Source organism: Papio anubis, chromosome 7 (genome assembly GCF_008728515.1).
Source record: "Papio anubis isolate 15944 chromosome 7, Panubis1.0, whole genome shotgun sequence".
Taxonomy (NCBI): domain Eukaryota; kingdom Metazoa; phylum Chordata; class Mammalia; order Primates; family Cercopithecidae; genus Papio; species Papio anubis.
Genome location: NC_044982.1, coordinates 84197593 through 84220211, shown reverse-complemented (window position 1 = coordinate 84220211; position 22619 = coordinate 84197593). Strand labels below are relative to the sequence as shown.

The 22619-nt window shown below is 41.1% G+C and overlaps 1 protein-coding gene across 1 annotated transcript; it reads left to right on the top strand.

Annotated features, from left to right (window-relative positions):
- Window positions 1-3291: 3291 nt before the first annotated feature.
- On the top strand, window positions 3292-9971 carry LOC101012618. Its single transcript, XM_021940326.2, has 5 exons — window positions 3292-3406; window positions 3654-4017; window positions 5377-5460; window positions 8200-8252; window positions 8405-9971. Exons 1-5 carry the CDS (start codon window positions 3361-3363, stop codon window positions 8755-8757), a joined length of 900 nt encoding a protein of 299 aa, XP_021796018.2. The 5' UTR covers window positions 3292-3360; the 3' UTR covers window positions 8758-9971.
- The last annotated feature ends 12648 nt before the right edge of the window (window positions 9972-22619 follow it).

Sequence of the window (22619 nt, the reverse complement as noted above, 5' to 3'; positions counted from 1 at the left end):
TTTTTCAGCTCCATTATAATCTTATGGGAGTACTGTCGTGAATTGTTGATGGAAATATCATTATATGGTGCGTGACTGTATAATAAAACCTGTTCCAGTTTGGACCATTGGCCAGAGACACCAACAGACACAATGTAATCAAGATGTAGACCCCAATGTCAGCCTTCTAGACACAGATGAAACAACACCCAACTTAGCTCAAGAACACTTTCTAAAAGCAGGAGGCTCCGGTTCATCAATCTGTGGGAACAAGGAGAACCACAGTAAGTGCAGAGGAAAATCATTATCTCTGAACTTGTCAGAAGAAAAAACCCATGAAGGATTGCTTTTGAGAACTTGAATTCTGGGGAAGGCCACTGGAGGCCACAGCCACTCCAGAAATATGGAGGCCACTACTTTCCGACATGTGGTGAATCCACATCTCCACTCACTTCCTGTCAGTAGGTGTCACTTGAACAAATTTTCTCACATCCTGGCCAGTCACCTGGAACCTGGAGGCAGGTCTTGCTTTGCACACACCTCTGTCAAAATGCGTATCAGACAATTATGTTATGGACTGAATGTCTTAGGTGTTACGGAGTAGGTGTTATGGAGTGAATATTTCTGGATCCTCCAAAGCGCACTCTCTCTTTCTCTCTCTCTCACACACACACATATATACCCCAAGGAAAGGCCATGTGATATCTTAATTTTTAACTTCCAGCCTCCAGAACTGTGAGTTAACAAATTTCTCTTCGTTAAGTCACCCAGTGAGTGGTATATTGTTATGGCAGCCCAAGTAGACTAATACACTAGGTTATTCTGCTCCTGACCCAACTTACTGAGTTAGACCTTCTTTGGTCCCCACATCTCTCCCCAGGGACACTGTATGAGGCCTGGAGCTATGTCAATTTTTCTGTACTCAAAAGTAGTGCCCTCCTATATTTACTTCTTGTTTGTTTTATTGGAGTTCCTGGTAGGTATCTTCCTTCTCTTTGAACTGTAAATAGAAATAATCCTCCTTTTTGAAGTAGGATTTTCTTTCTGAACAATATTAGAATAATTTCCTACCACTGATCTTCTGGCATGGCAATTTCAATTAAAAAATCATTTGAATAATTATGTTAAAATACACAGCAGCTATATTTCTTAGGTTAGTGTAGTTTGCAAACAAAAGGCATATATGTTTTCCCGGTAACCTCAATGTGTGTGTGTGTGTGTGTGTGTGTGTGTGTGTGTGTGTGTGTGTTTTAATTTCCCTACAAATCACTGCTAACAGCCAAGGAAAGTGAGGCTATATTCTTGAAGGTCTGGGAGATATAGTCCCCTGTATGTGTATGAAATTTGTTTGAAATCTCATGTACTATATTTAAAATTCATGTTACTTTCTATTATGTAATATATTCTCATTTGTTTCAATATACAAAAAAATACTTTAAATTGATTATTTAAATGTATGCCATGTTCATCCCAGAGCTTAATGTCACCCTTTATACATTCGTACACTACTAGTTAGCTTATTTTTCTTGAGGAGAGAGAAATGTATTACCAGTATTCTCAATAGGGACACTTTCAAGGCTGAGACAGCAGGGCTCATGAAGAACTGGAACAATATAAACCATTACTGAGACTGCAACAGCAACCGTAATGACCACAAGGAGGCAACAGATTTAATGATAATGGAAAAACACAACCTTTAGAAATCGGTGAGCCCCTGTCATCTCTGTGCCTCCCACGTGCCATTAAGAGAATATAGAATTAATGCATTTTTTTATCAGAATTAAGGTGTTTTGCTTTCTGTTTATTGTTTTTTTTATTTTCCAAAAATACATGATTTTATTTTTATTTGGTAGAGAGCAGCAATTCATTTTAGGTAATATGCCACCACATAATAGGAATAGAGAAGGTAAGAAAGATAAATATACACACAGAAGTAAGTCATGGGCAAACCTAAACAACTAAGAAAATAATTATCAATGAAATTAAAAGGAGAAAAATGCCCAGGGAAGCAGAAATAGATTTTCCTGCTCTCCTACGTCTAAAGAGCACAATGAGATAACAAAACACAAACGCTAGTAGATGGCAGAAGCTATTTACCTAAATCAGAATTGAAGCTAGGAGGCATAGCTTAGGCACTCAGTCCAGATCCCAGGCATTTGAAACTCCAAGTTGCAGAATCAATTTTAATCTTAAAAACTAAACTTCTTCAAAATTCCATTCTGTAAAAGTGAGGTTGGCTACTATTCAAAGTTTTATTCGCTTCTTAAAGAAAAGCCAGAATTCCTACCACTGTGTTGATAAGCAAAGGTAACATTGCCTCTATCAGGGGCTTTTTCTCTTTTATTTATGTCTCTGCCTTTTATGTTAAGGGATACTTTTAAATGTCTAATGATCCTGGGATGCTCATTGAAACTTAGTAGGATATAAATCTGAGATTCAAGCAAAGAAAAATGGCTCCAGTTCCTGTTTTTAAATACTTCTTCACTTCACTCTCGACTAAGCCTGATAGCCCAGAATTTCATGTTGTTTATTCAATATCTTCAGAAAAATAGTCTTTTTTCCACAAAAGTGGTTGGAAAGGAGTGGACACCTGACTATTCCAGGTGAAATGGGAAATCTGAGAGTATAACCGCACTTTATTCAATTGTACTTTGTGTTTTCTGTATAAAGTCTCCTACTCCTACCCTCTCTCTGATCTTCTGAGGTATCAGGTATCCTCCTTACTGAGACTTTTGGTGCACCTTCGTTTTTGTTGGCATTTGCCTCTGTGGGCCCTTAGAATTTGTCTTTCTTCAGTTCATTTAAGTCAGTTACCACTTGTTCATTCACTTGCATTTTCCAAAACATCTCCCATGCTGTTATCCTTTGCCTGTTCTATGTGTCCTTTGGGGTTCATAACTTTTAAAAACAATTTTACTCTCATTTCACTAGGTACTCAGAAAGGAACAGAGAAGTATGTTTCCAATTCACCATACTTAATTATCAGTCTAGCTTTCACTGATATTTCAGAGCAATTATAAGGTGCCCGGGGCAGGGTTCCCATCTGTCTTGTTCACGTCTCTATATTTCTCTAATATATGGTGAATACTCATTAAGTGTGTTCATCAAGTGAAAGGGAGAAATAGGAAGAAACTGAAAAACTGGCATGAAAGGACAAAAATTTAGCATTTCACCACAGGGGGGCAGTGTCTCTATTCATAGCTAACCTTCAAGGTTAGCTCAAAACCCTGGGAAAACATCTGGTAAGAGATCCGATTGGCTGATATATGGAACAGAGATTTAAATTTCATGGTAGTGTTTTTAGTGTCACTCTAAGCTCAAGGGAGTTTCTTGAAGCAAAAAAAAAAAAACCATTCAGGAAATAATTCTTTGCTGATAAGGATGCTCCTTGAACGTTTATTAAGAATCTTGTGGATGCAGCTGACATGTGAGTCTTGGGAGTTTCTGACTCTTCCGTAGCGAATTCTAAAGGGGAGGAAATTCTGTGAGAACAGGTGAGGCTTTATCGGAGACTATGAAAAGAGGATTACAGAAGGAAAAAAGCTAGAGAAGGAGGAAGGAAAGGAAAGACACAGATGCAGGGCTGGGAAGTTTGGGGATAGAGCGTCCAACACAGCTCTGAAAAAGGTGATCTAAAGATAACCTTAACCACTTTCTTTTCTCTTTCTAAACAGGGGTCAGTGGTCAACAACTGAATCAGAGTCCTCATTCATTGTCTGTCCAGGAAAGAGAGGATGTCTCCATGAACTGCACTTCTTCAAGCACATTTAACACCTTTCTATGGTACAAGCAGGACCCTGGGGAAGGTCCTGTCCTCTTGATGGCCTTATTTAAGCCTGGTGAATTGACCTCAAATGGGAGACTGTCTGCTCAGTTTGGTATAACCAGAAAGGACAGCTTCCTGAATATCTCAGCGTCCGTGCCTAGTGATGTAGGCACCTACTTCTGTGCCGGGCAACACAGTGCTCCCCAAGCACCTGCAGCCTGTACTCAAACTTGCAGCTGGAACTCCAGTCTCTATGCTGTCTTCAGATCTTAGTCCTCTTGGCACGAAATGTGATTATCCATGCCACCTTTGCCCCTGTCATTCCATTACTACAAACTCTCCTTTATCCAAGGATTCGTCCTCCAAAGATTGTGCTCTTTGCTTGATAAACTTGCCCCTCTGAATTCATTTTTAGTGTATGTAACAGATTTTCTTAGTTATTTCTGCCATGATATGAGGAGAATTGATCAATACACAAATACAGTAGAAGATTTTAGTAAGTTTCTCTTTTAAAATGGATGATATCAATAAAGTAAAAATGAGAGTCCAGAAATAAATCCATAAATCTATGGCCAATTTATTGCAACAAGACCATTCAATGGGAAAAGAATAATCTTTTCAACAAGTGATGCTGGGACCACTGGATAGCCACCATTTGATCTCTACCTCACACATGTACAAAAGTTAACTCAAATGGATTAAAGACCTAAATGTAAGATCTAGAAGTACAAACACTTAGATGAAAACATAGTTGTAAATCTTGGTGACCTTGAACTATGCAACAATCTCTTACATACAACACCAAAAAAAGCAACCAAAGGAAAAATAGATAAATTGGGCTTTATCAAAATTAAAATCTTTGTGCATCAAAATTCACAAAATTTTCCACAAAGGAAAATGAAAAGATAACCCACATAATAGAAGAATATATTTGCAAGTCAAGTATATCTGATAAGGATTTAATATCAAGAATATATATTTTAAACTCTTACAACTTACCAATAAGATAAATGCCGATTTTAAAACGGTCAAATGATTTAAACCGTCATTGCTCCAAAGAAGACACACAAATGGTCAAAAAGTATGTAAAAAGATGCTCAACATTATTATTCATTGGGAAAATGCAAATTAAACTAAAATGAGCTGCCACGTCACACCCACTAGGATGTTCATAATTTTTTAATAAGGAAGAAGAAAATAGAGAAATGGAAGATTCTAAGTGTTGGTAAGGATGGGGGAAATTGGAATCGTCATCCACCGCTGGTAGGAATGTAAAATAGTACAGACATATTAGAAAATAGTTTGGCAGTTTCTCAAATGACTAAACACAGAGTTACCATTTGACCCAGCAATTACAGTCCTAGATATCTAATTAAGAGGTCGAACATGTGATTTATTTCATTGGACAGAACCACATCATATGGCCAGCACTAATTGCAAGGGAGGTTGAGAAAGGGAACATTTAATTTGTCTAGCCTCTAAAAAAGAGATGAGCATGAAAGATATCGATTGCGGGTAAGTGTTGGTTTAACTATCCAAAAACATCTGCCACATCATACAAGGTCCTCATTCCCCAGAAGAGACTCTGATGATACATCTTGATATTCTTATTACTGTTATTATCCTAACAGCATGTGCCAAAGGAAGCTGAAGTCTGTTAAGAGCTCTACAGAGCTGTTCAAATGTAGTATTGGTTTTGCTCCAAAAAATACACTGTAGGTTTTCTTCCTTGCAAATGTTCTGCGGGAAATCAGTATCTCTCAAGAGGCATCAGCTGATGTTTCAGAGGAAAGATGGTCCACCGCCCCTGACAGTGGGCAGTTCCAGGCAGTTCTTAAAGCTAGCCACTTTAATGTCTCACAGAGATCATCATGTTCTTAAACGTCAATACGGAATTCACTTCCCTCTCCCTAAGAAGCAGTCCCCTGAAGATCCAGCACAATATTTCCATGGATCCCGCATGTGCATATGACATAGCCCTCAAAATCCTAGGAATGTTTTAATTGAGGTAATACTTTTACAGCTATTTATAGGATCTCCAGTACTATTCTTTTCTCAGGAACTTAAAAAATGAGTATTAGCTAACCACAGATAACCATGTTTTCTTCTCCCTTTCCCATTCCTGTTCAGCTGTGTGTAGGCAAATCTACCGTCCCAACTTTCTCGGCGTTGAAGCCGTGGTTTATTTTATAGCAGGCTTTCTATTTTATGTTATTTTTAACTTTTATTTCAGGTTCAGGAGTACATATGCAAGCTTGTTATGTAGGTAACCTGCATGCCACGGGGGTTTGGTGTACGGATTATTTCGTCACCCAGGTAATAAGCACAGTACCTGATAGGTTTTTCAATACTCACCTTCCTCCCACCCTTCATCCTCAAGAAAGCCTGGGTGTCTGTTGTTCCCTTCTTTGTGTCCATGTGTACTCACCGTTTAGCTCCCACATATAAGTGAGAACATGTGATATTTGGTTTTCTTTCCTGTGTTAATTTGTTTAGAATAATGGCCTTCAGCTCCATCCATGTTGCTGCAAAGGACATGATCTCATTCTTTCTCATGGCTGTGTAGCATTCCATGGTGTATATGTATCACATTTTCTTCATCCAGTCTACCATTGTTGGGCATTTAGGTTGACTCCGTGTTTCGTTAACGTGAATAATGCTGCGATGAACATAGGTGTGCATGTGTCTTTCTGGTAGAAAATTTATATTCCTTTAGGTTTATACCCAATAATGAGATTGCTGGGTCAAATAATAATTCTACAGAAGGCTTTCAAATTGTGGGCTAGTATTGAAGGTAAAGATTGCTTTATTCATTTCTGTATGCTCCTCTGTTCCTGGCACAAACAAGACAGTCAATTAAAAATGTTTACATGAGAGGCCGGGCTCAGTGACTCACACCTGTAATCCCAGCACTTTGGGAGGCCAAGGCAGGCAGATCACAAGGTCAAGAGTTCGAGACCATCCTGGCCAACATGGTGAAACCCCGTCTCTATTAAAAATACAAAAAAAAAAAAATTAGCTGGGTGTGATGATGCACACCTGTAGTCCCAGCTACTTGGAAGACAGGAGAATCACTTGAATCCAGGAGGCAGAGGTTGCAGTGAGTCAAGATCACACCACTGCACTCCAGCCTGGTGACAGAGTGAGACTCTGTCTCAAAAAAAAAAGTTACATGAATTAAGGGGCAAGATGCTAATTAATTCTCACATCTGTGCCTCTGTGCCACCCAGAAATGCAGAAGGGAGCTTATAACCAAAAAACTGTGGGTAAAATTATCTGACCTTCATGGGGACAGTATAAACTATATTCATAAGCAGTAATAGAACATAGCATTATTTACTTTATTGTGGTGTTGTCACATCATCAATCTCTTACTTCATGTTTCCGGATTTTGTTTCTTGTTTAAGATCTAGAGAATTAGGCCACATTATCATTGTCTCAAAAAAGTAGTCTTGGAAACCAAGTGATCCATCACTTCATCTCAACTGGGCAATTCAGCTTTTCTGGAACGCAAATATGTTTGTCTTCACCTTGAGATACGAACTTTCTAATTAGTAATTCTTTTTCTTAGTGATCATAAAGATGAAGCAAGAAATTACTAGTCTTCCTAGACTTGAACAATGCCTACATAGATTATATGTATTTTACTAAAAATAGACATTCTTAGACAATGACAAGAAAACTATGTAATAACATTTATGGAATGGAATGCAACCAAATCTATACTCTAAGTATATTAGCAAAGGCCAAACCATTCTAACAAATATATACCAAACGTTCAGAGGCTTAATGAGCAAAGTTTGTCTTTCTTGTGAAAATCTGGAGTAGATATTCCAGGTCAGCAGATGACTCTGTCTTACATGATCTTTGAGGAACTGAGGTTATTCTAATTTGGGGACTCTGCTATTTCTCAGAGACTTACCATCATATGCAGGGTTATGGCCTGGCTATGCTAGGTTTCAGTAAGCAAGGAGATGAAAGAGTGGGTATGGAGCAGGCATGACCACTCACTTAAGAATCCTGGAAAAGAAATAATAGAATTACTGACTCCTAGGATTATGGACAGCTTTGGGTAGCTTGTCCTTCAATGGTGAGACAGTTTCAGAAGTATCTATTGTCATTCATAAAACATGTGGACACTAATTTTCAGCTATTCTGCACCAGCTCACAAGATGGCAGTGTTCTATTTTGGATGACTCCCATGGGTGATTGAGTGGGAGGGATTTGAATTTAAATAGAACCAAATGACACTTTTTTAAATGGTTAGCTGAATCACCAAATTGCTATTTCCCTTTTTCTGAGTGTGTATCTGTGTCTATGTGTGTGTATGTGTGTGTGCATGCGCACGCACATAGGCAGACGCCAGGGGTAGAGTGTGATGGTTCAAAAAGAAAAGGAAATGCTTAAGGTAGTGAATCACGTTTTGCCCAGGAAAACACACTTGATAATTGAAGGATGATGAAGCGTTCACAGGCTTTACTAGCGATCTTTTGGATTCTACTGAGCTGTAAGTAGGGTTACTACAAAGGGTTAGGGCAACCAGGAAACCTGAGGATTGATCCTCAGAAGACTAAGAGGGTAAAGTAGACTTCATTCTGACTTATTGTCTGGGAGCCCTATGGTTCTAACGGTGAATAATAATCACATTTTTCTACACAGGGGTGAGCAGTGAAGACAAGGTGATGCAAAACCCTCTATCTCTGGTTGTCCACGAGGGAGACACTGTAACTCTCAACTGCAGTTATGAAGTGGTTAACTTTCAAAGCCTACTATGGTACAAGCAGGAAAAGAAAGCTCCCACATTTCTATTTACGCTAACTTCAAGTGGAATTGAAAAGAAGTCAGGAAGACTAAGTAGCATATTAGACAAGAAAGACTTTTTCAGCATCCTGAACATCACAGCCACCCAGACCAGAGACTCGGCTGTCTACCTCTGTGCTGTGGAGGCACAGTGCTCCCTAGTCACCTGCAGCCTGTACTCAAATTCTACAGCTGAAGCTCTACAACTGTAAGATGGGGAACTTGCTATATTGAGCAAGCCCTCAAAAATAAACTATAAGGAAAAGCAGTTATTGGTCAAGATCCTTGTGCCCATGTTGACAACTACTTTTGCAGTTTACTGAATCCTAACTCAGAGTCATATTATTGCATTCACTCCCTTCTCTGTGAGTTTTCTATGGGATTCAGCATAGCTAATATTTCTAGAAGGTCACTCAGGATACTAACTCCATTGCCACACCCTTATGCCCTGTGATAGAAAGCAAACCCTTTTACCAGGATTGTACAGGCAACTGATATGTGCAGTACACATTAGGGAATCTGCCTAACAGCTATGGATGTTTTAGCTTCCTTCCCAGAACAGATACATTTGTAGGTAAAGTTCTGCCTATAACATTTTTTACTGGACCTACTGGCAAAGAACAAAGGGTAAGAGCAAGCAGGTATCATTACCTGATTAAAACAAAAGCTTTTCATTCGCAATTGCATTATTCTTACTCACTATCTTCATTCTAGGATTGTTGCCTATTCTGGGTACTTCATTAAAGTGGTGATAGAATTTTTTCAAGATATTACACATTAATTTGTATACTTAGAACTTTAAGTAGCCTACCAAAAGAAATGAGTTGGCTGAAGTAAGTTATATGAAGCTAACATAAACTTAGCCTACTTATGTTGTGATACACTCTTTCAATGAATTATCTAATCATATATATGGTATTTACAAAGAGCTTGCAATGGAAGCTACTGTTTATTGAAAGCAAGTATTATGTGCCTTGTATTTTGCAAATATCACCTCATTGAATTCTCAAAATAACTCTGATGGATCATCAATATTACTTTCTGTTAACATATTAGGAAATGCAGACTCAGAAAGATTAAGTCCCCTTCCCCACCCCCTACCCCAGACAAATAGCTATAACAGAATCTGAAATCAAGTCTACCTGACTCCAAACTATACTTTCTCTATTACATGCCCCCAGTGTTAAACACCACCGAGGAAAAAATTTACCCACGGTGTGACCACAATTACGTACAAAAAAATGTACACACAATACTGAAATAGCGTGTTTAACATGTAAATAAAATAGCATTTACAATAACATGTGAATAAAATAACTCCAAATGTTTGAAACAGTATTAGTTATCTTCGAATACTGGACTTAATACTGTTCATTGTTTTGCTCCTTTATAATATTCTTTATTTTTCAAATTATCTACTATGAACTCAATACTATTATTATTTCAGAAAGAAAAATATACATTTTGGTATGGTTATCATGTCACTGGGAGGCTGAGGCAGGTGGAGTGCAGGTCAGGAGATCCAGAGACCATCTGGCTAACATGGAGTGAGCTCCAAGTCTCTACTAAAAAATACAAAAAACTAGCCCGGGGAGGTGTGGGCGCCTGAAGTCCCAGCTACTCAGGCTGGTAGAGATGGCACTTTAAACCTGGGAGGCAGACTTGGATGGCTTTGGGATCAAGCCTCCAACCTGGGCAGCAGAGCAAGACTCCATCTCAAAAGGGCGGGGCTGGTGAAACTCAGCCCTCTCGCAATCCCAGCACTTTGGGAGGCAGAGACAGAGGATCGAGGTCAGGAGGTGGAGACCATCTGGCTAACATGGTGAGCCATCCACTAAAAATACAAAAAAACTGAGGTGGTGAGCCTATAATTCTAGCTACTTGGGAGGCTGAGAGACTTGGGAGAATGGTGTAAACCGGGAGGCAGAGCTTGCAGTGAGCTGAGATCGGCCACACACTCCTAGCCAGTCGACAAACGAACTCCTTCAAAATCATCATCAATAAATAAATAAATAAATAAATAAATAAATAAAAGATGGCCGAGATACAAACAGCTCAGTGCTCCAACTCCAGCGAGGGACACAGAGACAGGTGGTTCCTGCTCAGCTGAGGTGCTGGGAACATCTACTAGGGAGTGCCTGACAATCAGTGTAGTCGCTGCTCTGTTAACTATGAAGCTGAGCTGGTGACATCCCTCACCACTCAGGAAGCACAAGGAGGAAGGGAATCCTTTCTAGCCAGAACTGGACACACAACCTGGAAAATGGTAACTCCCACCCCAATACTCGCTCTGCAAAGTCTTATGAAATGGTGCCACCAGGAGACTATATCCCACACCCAGCAGGGAGGACCCCAGGCCTCCCTCATTGCTGTGAAGTCTGGCGATCTCTAGCCAGGCAGCTTAGCGAGGCTGGGGAGGAAGCCAGCCTTGCTGAAGTACAAGTAGATAAACAAAGCAGCTGGGAAGCTGAACTGGGGTGGGCAGCTCAAAAGGATTCTGCCTGTCTGGAGAACTCCACCTCTGAGGGACAGGACACAGCTAAGCAACAACAACAACAACAAAAACGGCTGAGAGCCTGCAGGCCTCAGCAGAGCTCTGTCTGACAGCCCCAGAAGTGAGCAGTGGGACCTCCCAACACGGAGGTTGAAGTCTGAGAACAGACAGACTGCACTCAAGTGGGTCCCAGACCCTGAAGCTAACTGGAGGCTGTATCCCTCCTAGGGCAGGCTGACTCACTCACGGTGAGTACACCCTGAGAGGAGTTTCCTGTAAGATCAGACAGGTACACTGGCTGTTCAGCAATATTCTATCTTCTGCAGCCTCTGCTACTGATACCCAGGCAGACAGGGTCTGGAGTGGACCTCAAGCAATCTCCAGCAGGGTACAAGCTGAGGGGTCCTGACTGTTGAAGGAAAACTAACACCATTAGGAAGGACACCTACACAAAAACATCAGTATGTCACCATCATCAAGACCAGAGAATAGATAAAACCACAAAGGGTAGAGGGAAAAGCAGGGCCAGAGAAAAGCTGGAAATTCAAAAAATATCAAGAGCATGGCCCCTGCAGGGAGGCATGATTCTTCAGCAATGGATTAAGCTGGACTGAATAGAGCACCCCAGTGAGGGCCCAGAGAGAAGAGGCTCCAGTCATCAGAGCTTCTCTCAGAGCTAAAGAGGAGTGCACGTGCCCAGCACAAAGAAACTAAAAATCTTGAAAAGAGTGGAAGAATTGATAACTAGAATAATTAAGTACGGGAGAAGGCATAGCGAATGGACAGGATGAAAACCATGACGAAATGCATTGACAAATGCACAAGCTTCAGTAGCTTAGGCTCCATCAGCTGGAAGAAAAGAGTATCCATGATTTAGAAGATCAAATATGAATGAAATATGACTGAAGAAGCCTATGAAAAAGAGAAAAAATGAACAAAGCCTGCAAGAGTATGGGATTATGTAAAAGACCAAATCTCCAGGTCTGATTGAGGTGCCCCACCAGAAAGTGGGGAAAATGGAACAGGATGAAAAGCACTCTTCAGGATATCAGCCAGGAGAACATCCCCTCTAGTAGGGCAGGCCAACATTCAAATTCAGAATACAGAGATGCCACAAAGATACTCTCGAGAAGAGCAACTCAAGACACATGGTGCCAGATTGCAAAAAGGGTGAAATGAAGGAAAAAATCTGGGCAGCCAGAGAGAGAAGGTGGGTTACCCACGAGGCCATAAGACTAACAGCAGATCTCTCAGCAGAAAATCTAAGCGGAGTGAGTGGTTAATATTCAACATTCTTAAAGAAAAGAATTTTAAGCCAGAATTTCATATCAACCAAACTAAGTTTCATAAGTGAAGGAGAAATAAAATCCTTTACAGATAAGCAAATGCTTAGAATTTTGTCACCACCAGGCCTGCCTTACAAGACCCTGAAGGAAGCACTAAACATGGGAAAGACAGTTTAAGTGTTGCAGAAAACATGCCAAAATGTAAAGACCATGAGGCTAGGAAGAAACCACATCAACTAGCAGGCAAAATAGCAGTTAATATCATAATGGCACAGGATCAAGTTCACACATAACAATATTAACCTTAAAATGTAAGTGGACTAAATGCCAATTAAAAGAAGACACCCAGACTGGCAAACTGGATAAAGAGTCAAGACCCGTAGTCTGCTGTAGAGCCTATCTCACCTTAAGAGACATATAGGCTCAAAAGCCAAAGGGATGGAGGAAAGATTTACCAAGCAAATGGAGAACTAAAAAGCAGGAGTTTGCAATCCTAGTCTCTATGATATGAGCTTTAAGCGTAAAGTCAAAGACAAAGAAATATTCACTAATGGTCAAAGGTCAATTCAACAGGAAGAGCTGTCCTCCTAAATATATAGCCATGTGGAGCACCCAGATTCATAAAGCAAGTCCTTAAAGACTGCAAAGGGAACTGAACTCCCATACCGTATGTGGGAGACTTCAACACCCACTGTTAACATTAGACAGATCAATGGAACCAGAGAAAGTTAACAAAGGATATCCAGAATTAAACTCATCTCTGCGTGACAGACCTAATAGACATCCACGAGGAGCTCTCACAAATCAACAGAATATACATTTCTTCTCAGCACCACATCTACCATTCCAAATTGACCCAATTGAAGTAAAACATCTCCAGCAAATGTACAAAGAACAGAAATTATAACAAACTGTCTCTCAGACCACAGTGCCGTCAAGCTAGATAGGACTAGAAACTCAAAATCAAACAGCTCAACTACATGAACTAGGTCTTGCTCCTGAATGACTACTGGGTGCATACTTGAAATGAAGGCAGAAGTAAGGTAAACCTTTGAAACCAGTGAGAACAAGATACAACACCGAAATCTCTGGGACACATTTAAAAGCGTGTGTACTTAGGAAATTGCACCAAATGCCCAGAGAGAAAGCTGGGAAGATCTAAATTGACACTCTAACATCTGAATTAAAAGAACTAGAGAAGCAAAACAAACATTTAGCTGTAAGAAGGCAAAATAATAAGATCAGAGCAGAACCCAGAAGGAGATAGGGGGCTTTGAAACCCTCCAAAATCAATAGATCAGGTTGCTTGAAAAAGATCAACAAAATTGATAGACCATTAGCAAGACTAATAGAAAGAAAGAAAGAAGAATCATGTAAAGAGGATGTGCAGCTACAGAGAGCCTGAAATTACCATCAGAATACACATAAACTCTTCACAAATAAACTGAAATCAGAAATGGATAATTTCTGGACTGCCACACTCCCAGACTAAACCAGGAAGGCTGAATTCCTGAATAGACCAATGAGCTCTGAAGTAGGCAGAATAGTGTAAGCCTACCAATGAAAAAGAAGTACAGGACCAAGATGGATTCTGGCTGAATTCTACCACAGGTACAAGGAGGAGCTGGTGCCATTCCTTCTGAAACTATTCAATCAATGAAAAAAGGGAATCCTCCACAACCTCTCATTTTATGAGGCCAACATCCTGATGCAAGCCTGGCAGAGACACAACACAAAGAGTGCATTATCCCTGATGAACATGATGCAAATCCTCAATAAAACTGGCAAACAGTTCAGCACATGAAAAGCTTATCCCACCATGATCCGTGGGCTTCGTACAGGATGCAAGGCTGGTTCAGCATAAAAGCAAGAGTCAAATCAGCGTAATCAGCATATAGGCAAACCAAAGGGCCAACTTGACATGATTATCTCCAATGGGTAGAAAGGCCTTTGACAGTGACGCCAACATAAAAACACTCAATAAATTCGGTGTGATGGAATGTGTCTCAAAATAATAAGAACTATTTGTAATATTCCAGCCAATATCATACTGAATGGGCAAAACTGGAAAAATTCCTTTGAAAACTGGCACAAGACAGGTGCCCTCTCCTCACCCTCCTATTCAACATAGTGTTGGAAGTTCTGGCTAGGGCAATCAGGCAGAGAAAGAAATCAAGGGGTATTCAGATAGGAAAGAAGAAGTCAAATTGTCCCTGTTTGCGGATAGCTGGTGTATATTTAGAAAGCCATTGTCATTAAATCCTTAAGGCTCATAAAGGCTTCAGCAAAATCTCAGGATACAAATGAATGTGCAAAAATCACAAGTATTCTTATACACCCAGTAACAGACAAACAGAAGGCCAAATCAGGGTGAACTTCCATTCACAGTTGCTTCAAAGAAGATAAATACCTAGGAATCCAACTTACAAGACAGGATCTTCAGGAAACTATAAACCACTGCTCAGTGATGAAATAAAGGACCCACCATCGTGGAAACATACCATAGATAGGAAGAATCAATATCATTGAAAAGCATTACCATACTGCCCAAAGTAATTTATAGATTCAATGCCATCCCCATCAAGCTACCAATGAGTTTCTTTTAATTTGAAAAACACTTTAAAGTTCATATGGAACCAAAAGAGCCCATTGCCAAGACAATCCTAAGTCAAAATTAAGCTGGAGGCATCCACGCTACCTGACTTCAAACTATGCTACAAGGCTATAGTAACCAAAGCAGCATGGTGCTGGTACCAAAACAGAGATATAGACCAATGGAACAGAACAGAGTCCTCAGAAATAATACACACATCTACAGCCATCCTGATCTTTGACAAACCTCAGAAAAACAAAGAAATGGGAAAAGATTCCCTATTTAATAAAGTAGTTAACTTGAAGATGGCTATGCCCATAAGTAGAAAGCTGAAACTGGATCCTTTCCTTACTCCTTACAGAAAATTAATTCAAGATGGATTAGAGACTTAAATGTTAGACCTAATACCATAAAACCTAAGAGAAAACCTAGGTAATACCATTCAGGACATAGGCATGGCCAAGGAACCATGTCTAAAACACCAAAACAATGGCAACAAAAGCCAAAATTGACAAATGGGATCTCATTAAACTAAAGAGCTTCTATAGCAAAGAAACTACCATCAGAGTGAACAGGCAACCTACAGAATGGGAGAAAATTTTTGCAATCCTCATCTGACAAAGGGCTAATATCCAGAACCTACAAAAGAACTCAAACAATTTACAAGAAAAACAAACAACCCCATCAAAAGTGGGCAAGGATATGAACAGACAGTTCTCAAAGAGACATTCATACAGCCAACAGACACGCTGAAAAAATGCTCATCATCTGGCCATCAGAGAAATGCAATCAAAACCTACAATGAGATGCCATCTCCACACCAGTTAGAATGGCAATCATTAAAAAGTCAGAAACAACAGGTGCTGGAGAGGATGTGGAGAAATAGGGAACACTTTTACACTGTTGGTGGGATTGTAAAATAGTTTTCAACCATTGTGGAAAACAGTATGGCGTTACTCAAGGATCTATTCAGAAGTACCATATATTATACATATCCATTGCAGGTATATACCCAAAGGATTATAAATCATGCTGCTACTCAAGACATGCACCATTATGTTTATGCATGCAGATTCTATGTAAAGACTGGAATGGAGCCCAAATGTCCATCAGTGGACTGGTTAAGAAAATATGGCACATATACACCATGATCTGCAGCTGCCTGCAAAAAAAGGATGGTGTGTCGCTGGCCAGGGACATGGATGCAGCTGGAAACTACATCATTCTCAGCAAACTATCCTTGGGAGCAGAAAGCCAAACACCACATGTTCTCACTCATAGGTGGGAACTGAAAATGAGATCCGCTGGACTTGGGAGGGAACATCACACACGGGGCTATCACGGGGAGGGATGGGGAGGATTGCATTGGGAAGTTATACCTGATGTAATGGCGAGTTGATGGGTGCTGACGAGTTGATGGGTGCAGCACGCCAACATGACACAGGTATACATATGTAACAAACCTGCACGTTATCCACATGTACCCTAGAACTTAAAGTATAATAAAAAAAAAAGAAAGAAAAGAAAAATATACATTTTAAAATACCAAAATCCAAGTAGGCTGAGCTGTATTATATGATTATTATTTGACACTCACAGCAGCTTAATTACAATGAGGAGTAGACATGACTCTACATAGCCAAATGATACAGCATTAAAACAAGATTTTTGATTGCTAGCCCTTCAAATCACTGTAGACTAATGCTCTCTTCAACTGGGAATGTTTTAAAGTTACAAGAAGACCTATTTCTTCTGACAATTTATTTGAGTGATTGTCCTATGAGTAGAAAGCTTTATTATCCCATCTCTGTATAGGAGAGTACAGTAAAGGCCACCTGTACTTGTGAGTTCGTTAGACAATTCATGGCCAATTGAGCATGGTTTAGGTTTCACTGTCTGGGAAATGGGGAGATAGCCTGAGAAAAGGGCAGGTAAACATTCAAAGAGGAGGGAAGAAATGGTATAAAAATTAATAGAATGTATCCTGTCATTTTTAACCTACACAGACTTCTGTCCATTTTCCTTTCTCCTCCTTTCTATCTACATCAAAACCCAGAAATCACATAGTGGATACAAGAGGAAAATCTGACAGTCATTTATTTAAGACTAAAAAATAGAGTGGGAAACCCTATGTAAGACCTGGTGTGTCTGGCTCTGCGGTATGAAGAGTTTATGATTTAGAAGCCGTAGACTTAGCTGTCTTTGAGGGGAATGTGCAGATGGAAGGGGGAAAGTTTCTTTTTTCACTCTTTATTGTTTCCTGTCCTAATGAGAACCAAACAATTTACATCTCAAAAGATCAACCTCTCACCAAAATAACATGTATTCTAATTCTAATTCTAAGACTAAATATCCATTTGTTATAAAAGAAAAAGCAAATTTAAAAAAAAAATCTATAACCTCAACCTACAGACATTACCACTATTAACTATTTAGCATTTTGCTTTCCATTTCACCTGTATCAATGAACATGAAAAAATAAGTCTGTAGAAATGTGGGGAATTCAACTTATTTCAAACAAAGAGTGTTTCTCAAAGTCACTGCAAAAATAGGTGTTTCTGTTCCTTAAAAAAAAAATCTGCCACTTTGGGAGGCCGAGACGGGTGGATCACAAGGTCAGGAGATCGAGACCATCCTGGCTCACATGGTGAAACCCCGTCTCTACTAAAAAATACAAAAAAAAACTAGCCGGGCGAGGTGGCGGGCGCCTGTAGTCCCAGCTACTTGGGAGGCTGAGGCAGGAGAATGGCGTGAACCCGGGAGGCGGAGCTTGCAGTGAGCTGAGATCCGGCCACTGCACTCCAGCCTGGGTGACAGAGTGAGACTCTGTCTCAAAGAAAAAAAAAACTTTTTAAAAAAAAAAAATCTGCATGGCTGAGATCCTCCCACTTTTGACCTGTGAGTTGTGATAAAAAGCTTCCAGAAAGCTCATCTCAGTGACTTAATTATGAAATGCTACCAGTTTGAAGCAGTCACTGAATAACATGAGGTCACAGATCAGGAATCCAGAAGAAACAATGAATAGCAACTTTATCTTCACTTCACTTCTAGCACTGGCTCTCCAAGGTAACAGCCCTATCCTGTACCCAGAGTGGCCCTTCTGGAGGTGGCTGGTTTGACCTATGACTGATGAATGTTTTACATTGCAGGGTCTGGGAGAGCAGACTGGATTGAGCCCCGGGAGACAGAAGTATCTGGAACAGAAGGGAAGACTGTGAACCTACTTTGTAACTATGGTACATCATCAGGGAGCTATTTTGATCTCTACTGGTTTCGACAGTATCCAAGCCAGGCACCAGAATACATTCTCTACAGAGCGTGCCGTGGGGATATTCTGGAAAAGGAGATGCCAATTTTGCCATAGGAAAGTTTTATTCAAAGAGTACAGCAAAAGCGACAAATTTGTACATCAGAAATCTGGTTCCTGCAGACACTGCCTTATATTACTGCGTGCTGAGACACACAAAAAGAACTCTTCCTAGGGGTGTCATACAAAAACACAAGTGCACAGGAGGAAGGAGAGCATTCATTGTAACCACACTGATTTTTTTTTTTTTTTTTTTTTTTGCAAAAACATCTTTGTAAGTGGAAGACACTGGATCAGGAGAATTCTGTTTTAATAATAGCTATATATAGGAATTTGTAGGAAAATAGCTTGAGCTTTCAGAGTTTCCATTTCCTGAAATTAGATAGCAATTCTAATTTGTAAAATTTTATGAGACATAGCTTTAACAGTTGGATTAAGTGTCTATCATGTCCTACATGTTCAGCAAATTGTAGCTATCTTTTCTTGCCATCTCTCTCTTTTTCTCTAACTACTTTGACCTCAAAGGATCCTTCTCTCACTATCTGAGAATCTTCTATATACTCCTACTGGTAAAATAATAATTATTATTATTATAATCCTAAAAACATACATGCAAGACCTAGATAGAGAAGGCTTCTTTGCCCAGGGATCATTGGTCATTGTGCTAGGCTTTTAAAAGTGCATGCTCAGCAAATCCAACAATTAGAAGACAAAAGGATCCCGAGACACTAGCTCCTGAGTTCGTAGACCAGGACAGTTGTACATTTATTGTGATCTCAGCAAGAACAGGAGAGAGTTCCTCACAAGACTAAAGAGAAGAGAAAGACATTTAGCATTAGGTGGGTGGTGGGAGAGAAGACAGATAAATTCTTGGGAAGACTACAGCCATGCTCTGGTGTCACATCTGACCTCCCTAGATGGAGACAAGAGGTCAAGTGAGGCAGTGGGTCCTCAGTCCACCTGACAGACCAGGAGGGTACCTGCCACCTCCTGCACTGGTTCAAGCTGCACTCCCAACAGAATCCTTATCATTTAATCTGGATCTGAGCAAAGCCTAGCATCTTTGTTTGGACTGGTGATAGATTAAAGGTAAAAGAGGAAGGAAGATTTAATTTAGAGCCTTATTCAGTACAGTTTGCAGCAGCACTAGCACCTTACTGCTTGCAGGCCGGAAACCTCAAGGTCTAGCAGTTCACAGTGAAGCCTGCACCACACTGCCTGCTGAGTAACTGCACCAGTCACTAGGAGGGCTTGGAAATCAGACAGCAAATGAGACCTTAAACAATATGTATTAGGCCATTCTTACACTGTTATAGAGAAATACCTGAGACTGTAATTTATAATGAAAAGAGGTTTAATTGGCTCATGGTTCTGCAGGCTTTATAGGAAGCATGTGCTAGCATCTGATTGGCTTCTCAGGAGGCCCCAGGAAGCTTATAATCATGGTGAAAGGCAAAGGGGGAGCAGGCATGTCACATGGCCAGAGCAGGAGCAAATGAGAGAGAGTGAGGGGGAAGATGCAACATACTTTATTTAAGCCAGATCTTGTGAGAACTCACTCACTAAAGCAAAGACAGCACCAAGCCATAAGGGATCCACCTCCATGATACACATACCTCCCCCGCAGGCCCCAGCTCTAGCATTGAGGAATACAATTCAACATGACATTTGGGTGGGGACAAATATCCAAACTATATCATTCCACTTTTGGTACCTCCTAAGTCTCATCTCCTTCTCACATTGCAAAACATAATCATACCTTCCCAATAGTCCTCCAAAGTCTTAATTAATTCCAGAATTCACTCAAAAGTCCCAAGTCTCATCTGAGACAAGTCAAGCCCTTTCCACCTATGAGTCTGTAAAGTCAAAACCAAATTATTTACTCCCAAGATACAATGTGAGTATAAGTATTGGGTGAACATTCCCATTTCAAAAGGGAGAAATTGGCCAAAAGAAGGTGTAAAGGTAAACTGAGGCTGGAGCCAAACCGGAAAAGAAGACACAAGGCAAATGGCAGTGAGAATAGCCTTTATTAGGACTCACGGGCGAGGTTCCTCAGTCCAAAGGTGTGGGCCGAGGAAGTCGCGCTGAGGGAGGAGGGTAGGGGCTTTTTATAGCCTGAGAGGTAGGGAAGCTGGTTGTGCAAACAGGGCCTGAGGGGTCTTGAAACTACTAGGGCAGGAGTTGAGTAAGGGTCATGAGGAAGGGGTCTTTGGAAACTGTCAACTGAAACTGCTGTTTATGAACTTATGGAATGCAGGTGAGCTACAGGTCATGGGGGAGTGTGGTTGCCCAGCCGGAACTCTGACGCATGTAAGTCTGTGGGTGTGTACAAGGGTGAAGGGAGTCTTTAACAAAAGGCCTGCTACGCCGAGTAACGCCGCCATGTTGGGTCTAGATTCCTGCCTAATAGAAGGGGCTACAGTTCCCATACAAGTTCAAAACCCAACAAGGCAGCCATTAAATCTTAAAGCTCCAAAATAATCTCCGTTGACCCCATGTCTCACATCCAGGACACACTGGTTCAAGAGGTGGGCTCCCAAGGCGTTGGGCAACTCCACCTGTGTGGCTTTGCAGGGTGCCATCCTCACAACTTCTCTCATAGGTCGTTGAGTGCCTGTGGCCTTTCCAAGCGCAGGGTGCAAGCTGCCAGTGGATGTACTATTCTGGGGTCTAGAGGACAGTGACCCCTTTCCCACAGCTCTACTAGGCAGTGCTTCAGTGAGGATTCTGTGTGGGGCCTCCAACTCCTATTTCCCCTCCACACTGCCCTAGTAGAGGTTATTTGTCAGGGCTCTGCCCCTGCAGTGTTATGCCCAGACCGTTTATTCCCCGAAGAAGACCACCAGAGTCCAGAGTCAAAGCTAAGCAGCAAGGATCTTTATTACAGGTTCGAACCTGGAACTCTCACTCGCTCGCGAAACGAGACGGGCAGGAGAGCTCCCCCACTGAGCTCCGAGCAGTGTTATATAGTCTAAGAAAAGTGGGCATAGAATTATTATACAAATCAGATATATGATTGGCTAGTGTTTGAACAAGGCGATTTGGCTAACTATGATTGGTTCCCGCCATTTCTGATATTTCGGTTCAACCTTTGAGGCGGGAGAGCAGTTTTACACAAAGGCAGTTGCCCAACTGGTTTATGGCAGCAAGAGTTTATCTTACTTAAACACGTCTTGTGACCTTGCCGCAGAACTTACAAAATCTCTGGTACATGCAGAAAAACAGGTACTCACAGAACTTACGAAATCTCTGGTATGTGCAAAGATTAGAGAGCAGAACAAAGGGTTTAGCAATAGAGTGTAGCGGTGGGGGGATGGGTACACATCTATCTTTGTGTCCTTTCAGCGGCAGTCTTCTGCCTTGCCACCCAGGCTTTCTCATACGTCCTTTGAATGTAGGTAGAGGCTGCCAAGCCTCTTTCACTCTTGCATTGTGTGCACCTGCAGGCTTAACACCACATGGAAGCTGCCTAGAGTTATGGCTTGCACCCTCCAAAGTGGCAGCCTGAGATGTACCTGAGCCCCTTTGAGTCATGGCCAGAGTGGCCAGGATGTGGGGAGCAGTGTCTTGAAGCTGTGCAGAGCAACAGAGTCCTGGGTCTGACCCCTGAAACAATTCTCTCCTCCTAGGCCTCAAGGCCTGTGATGGGAGCGGCTGCTGCAAACGTCTCTGACATGCCTTTGAAGCCTTTTCCCCATTGTCTTGGCTATTAGCATCTGGCTCTCTTTTAGTTATGCGAATATCTCTGGCAAGCGTGGCTTGCTTGAATTCCTTTCCTGAAAAATCTTTTCCTTTCTCTGCCACATGGCTAGGCTACAAATTTTCCAAACTTTTACACTCTGCTTTTTAAAATATAAGTTCCAGTTTTAAATCATTTCTTTGCTACTACATCTGAGCATAGGTTATTAGAAGCAGCCAGGTCACCTCTTGAATGCTTTGCTGCTTAGAAATTGCTTCCACCATATACCCTAAATTATTACTGTCAGGCCTCTGAATTCAAGCCGAGCCATCGCATCCCCTGTGACTTGCATGTCTGCCCAGATGGCCTGAAGTAACTGAAGAATCACAAAAGAAGTGAAAATGCCCTGCCCCGCCTTAACTGATGACCTTCTACCACAAAAGAAGTGAGAATGGCCAGTCCTTGTCTTAAGTGATTATATTACCTTGTGGAAGTCCTTTTCCTAGCTCAACCTGGCTCAAAAAGCTCCCCCACTGAGCACCTTGTGAGCCCCACTCCTGCCCTCCAAAGAACAACCCCCCTTTGACTGTAATTTTCCTTTACCTACCCAAATCCTATAAAACGGCCCCACTCTTATCTCCCTTCACTGACTCTCTTTTGGGACTCAGCCTGCCTGCACCCAGATGATTAAAAAGCGTTATTGCTCACACAA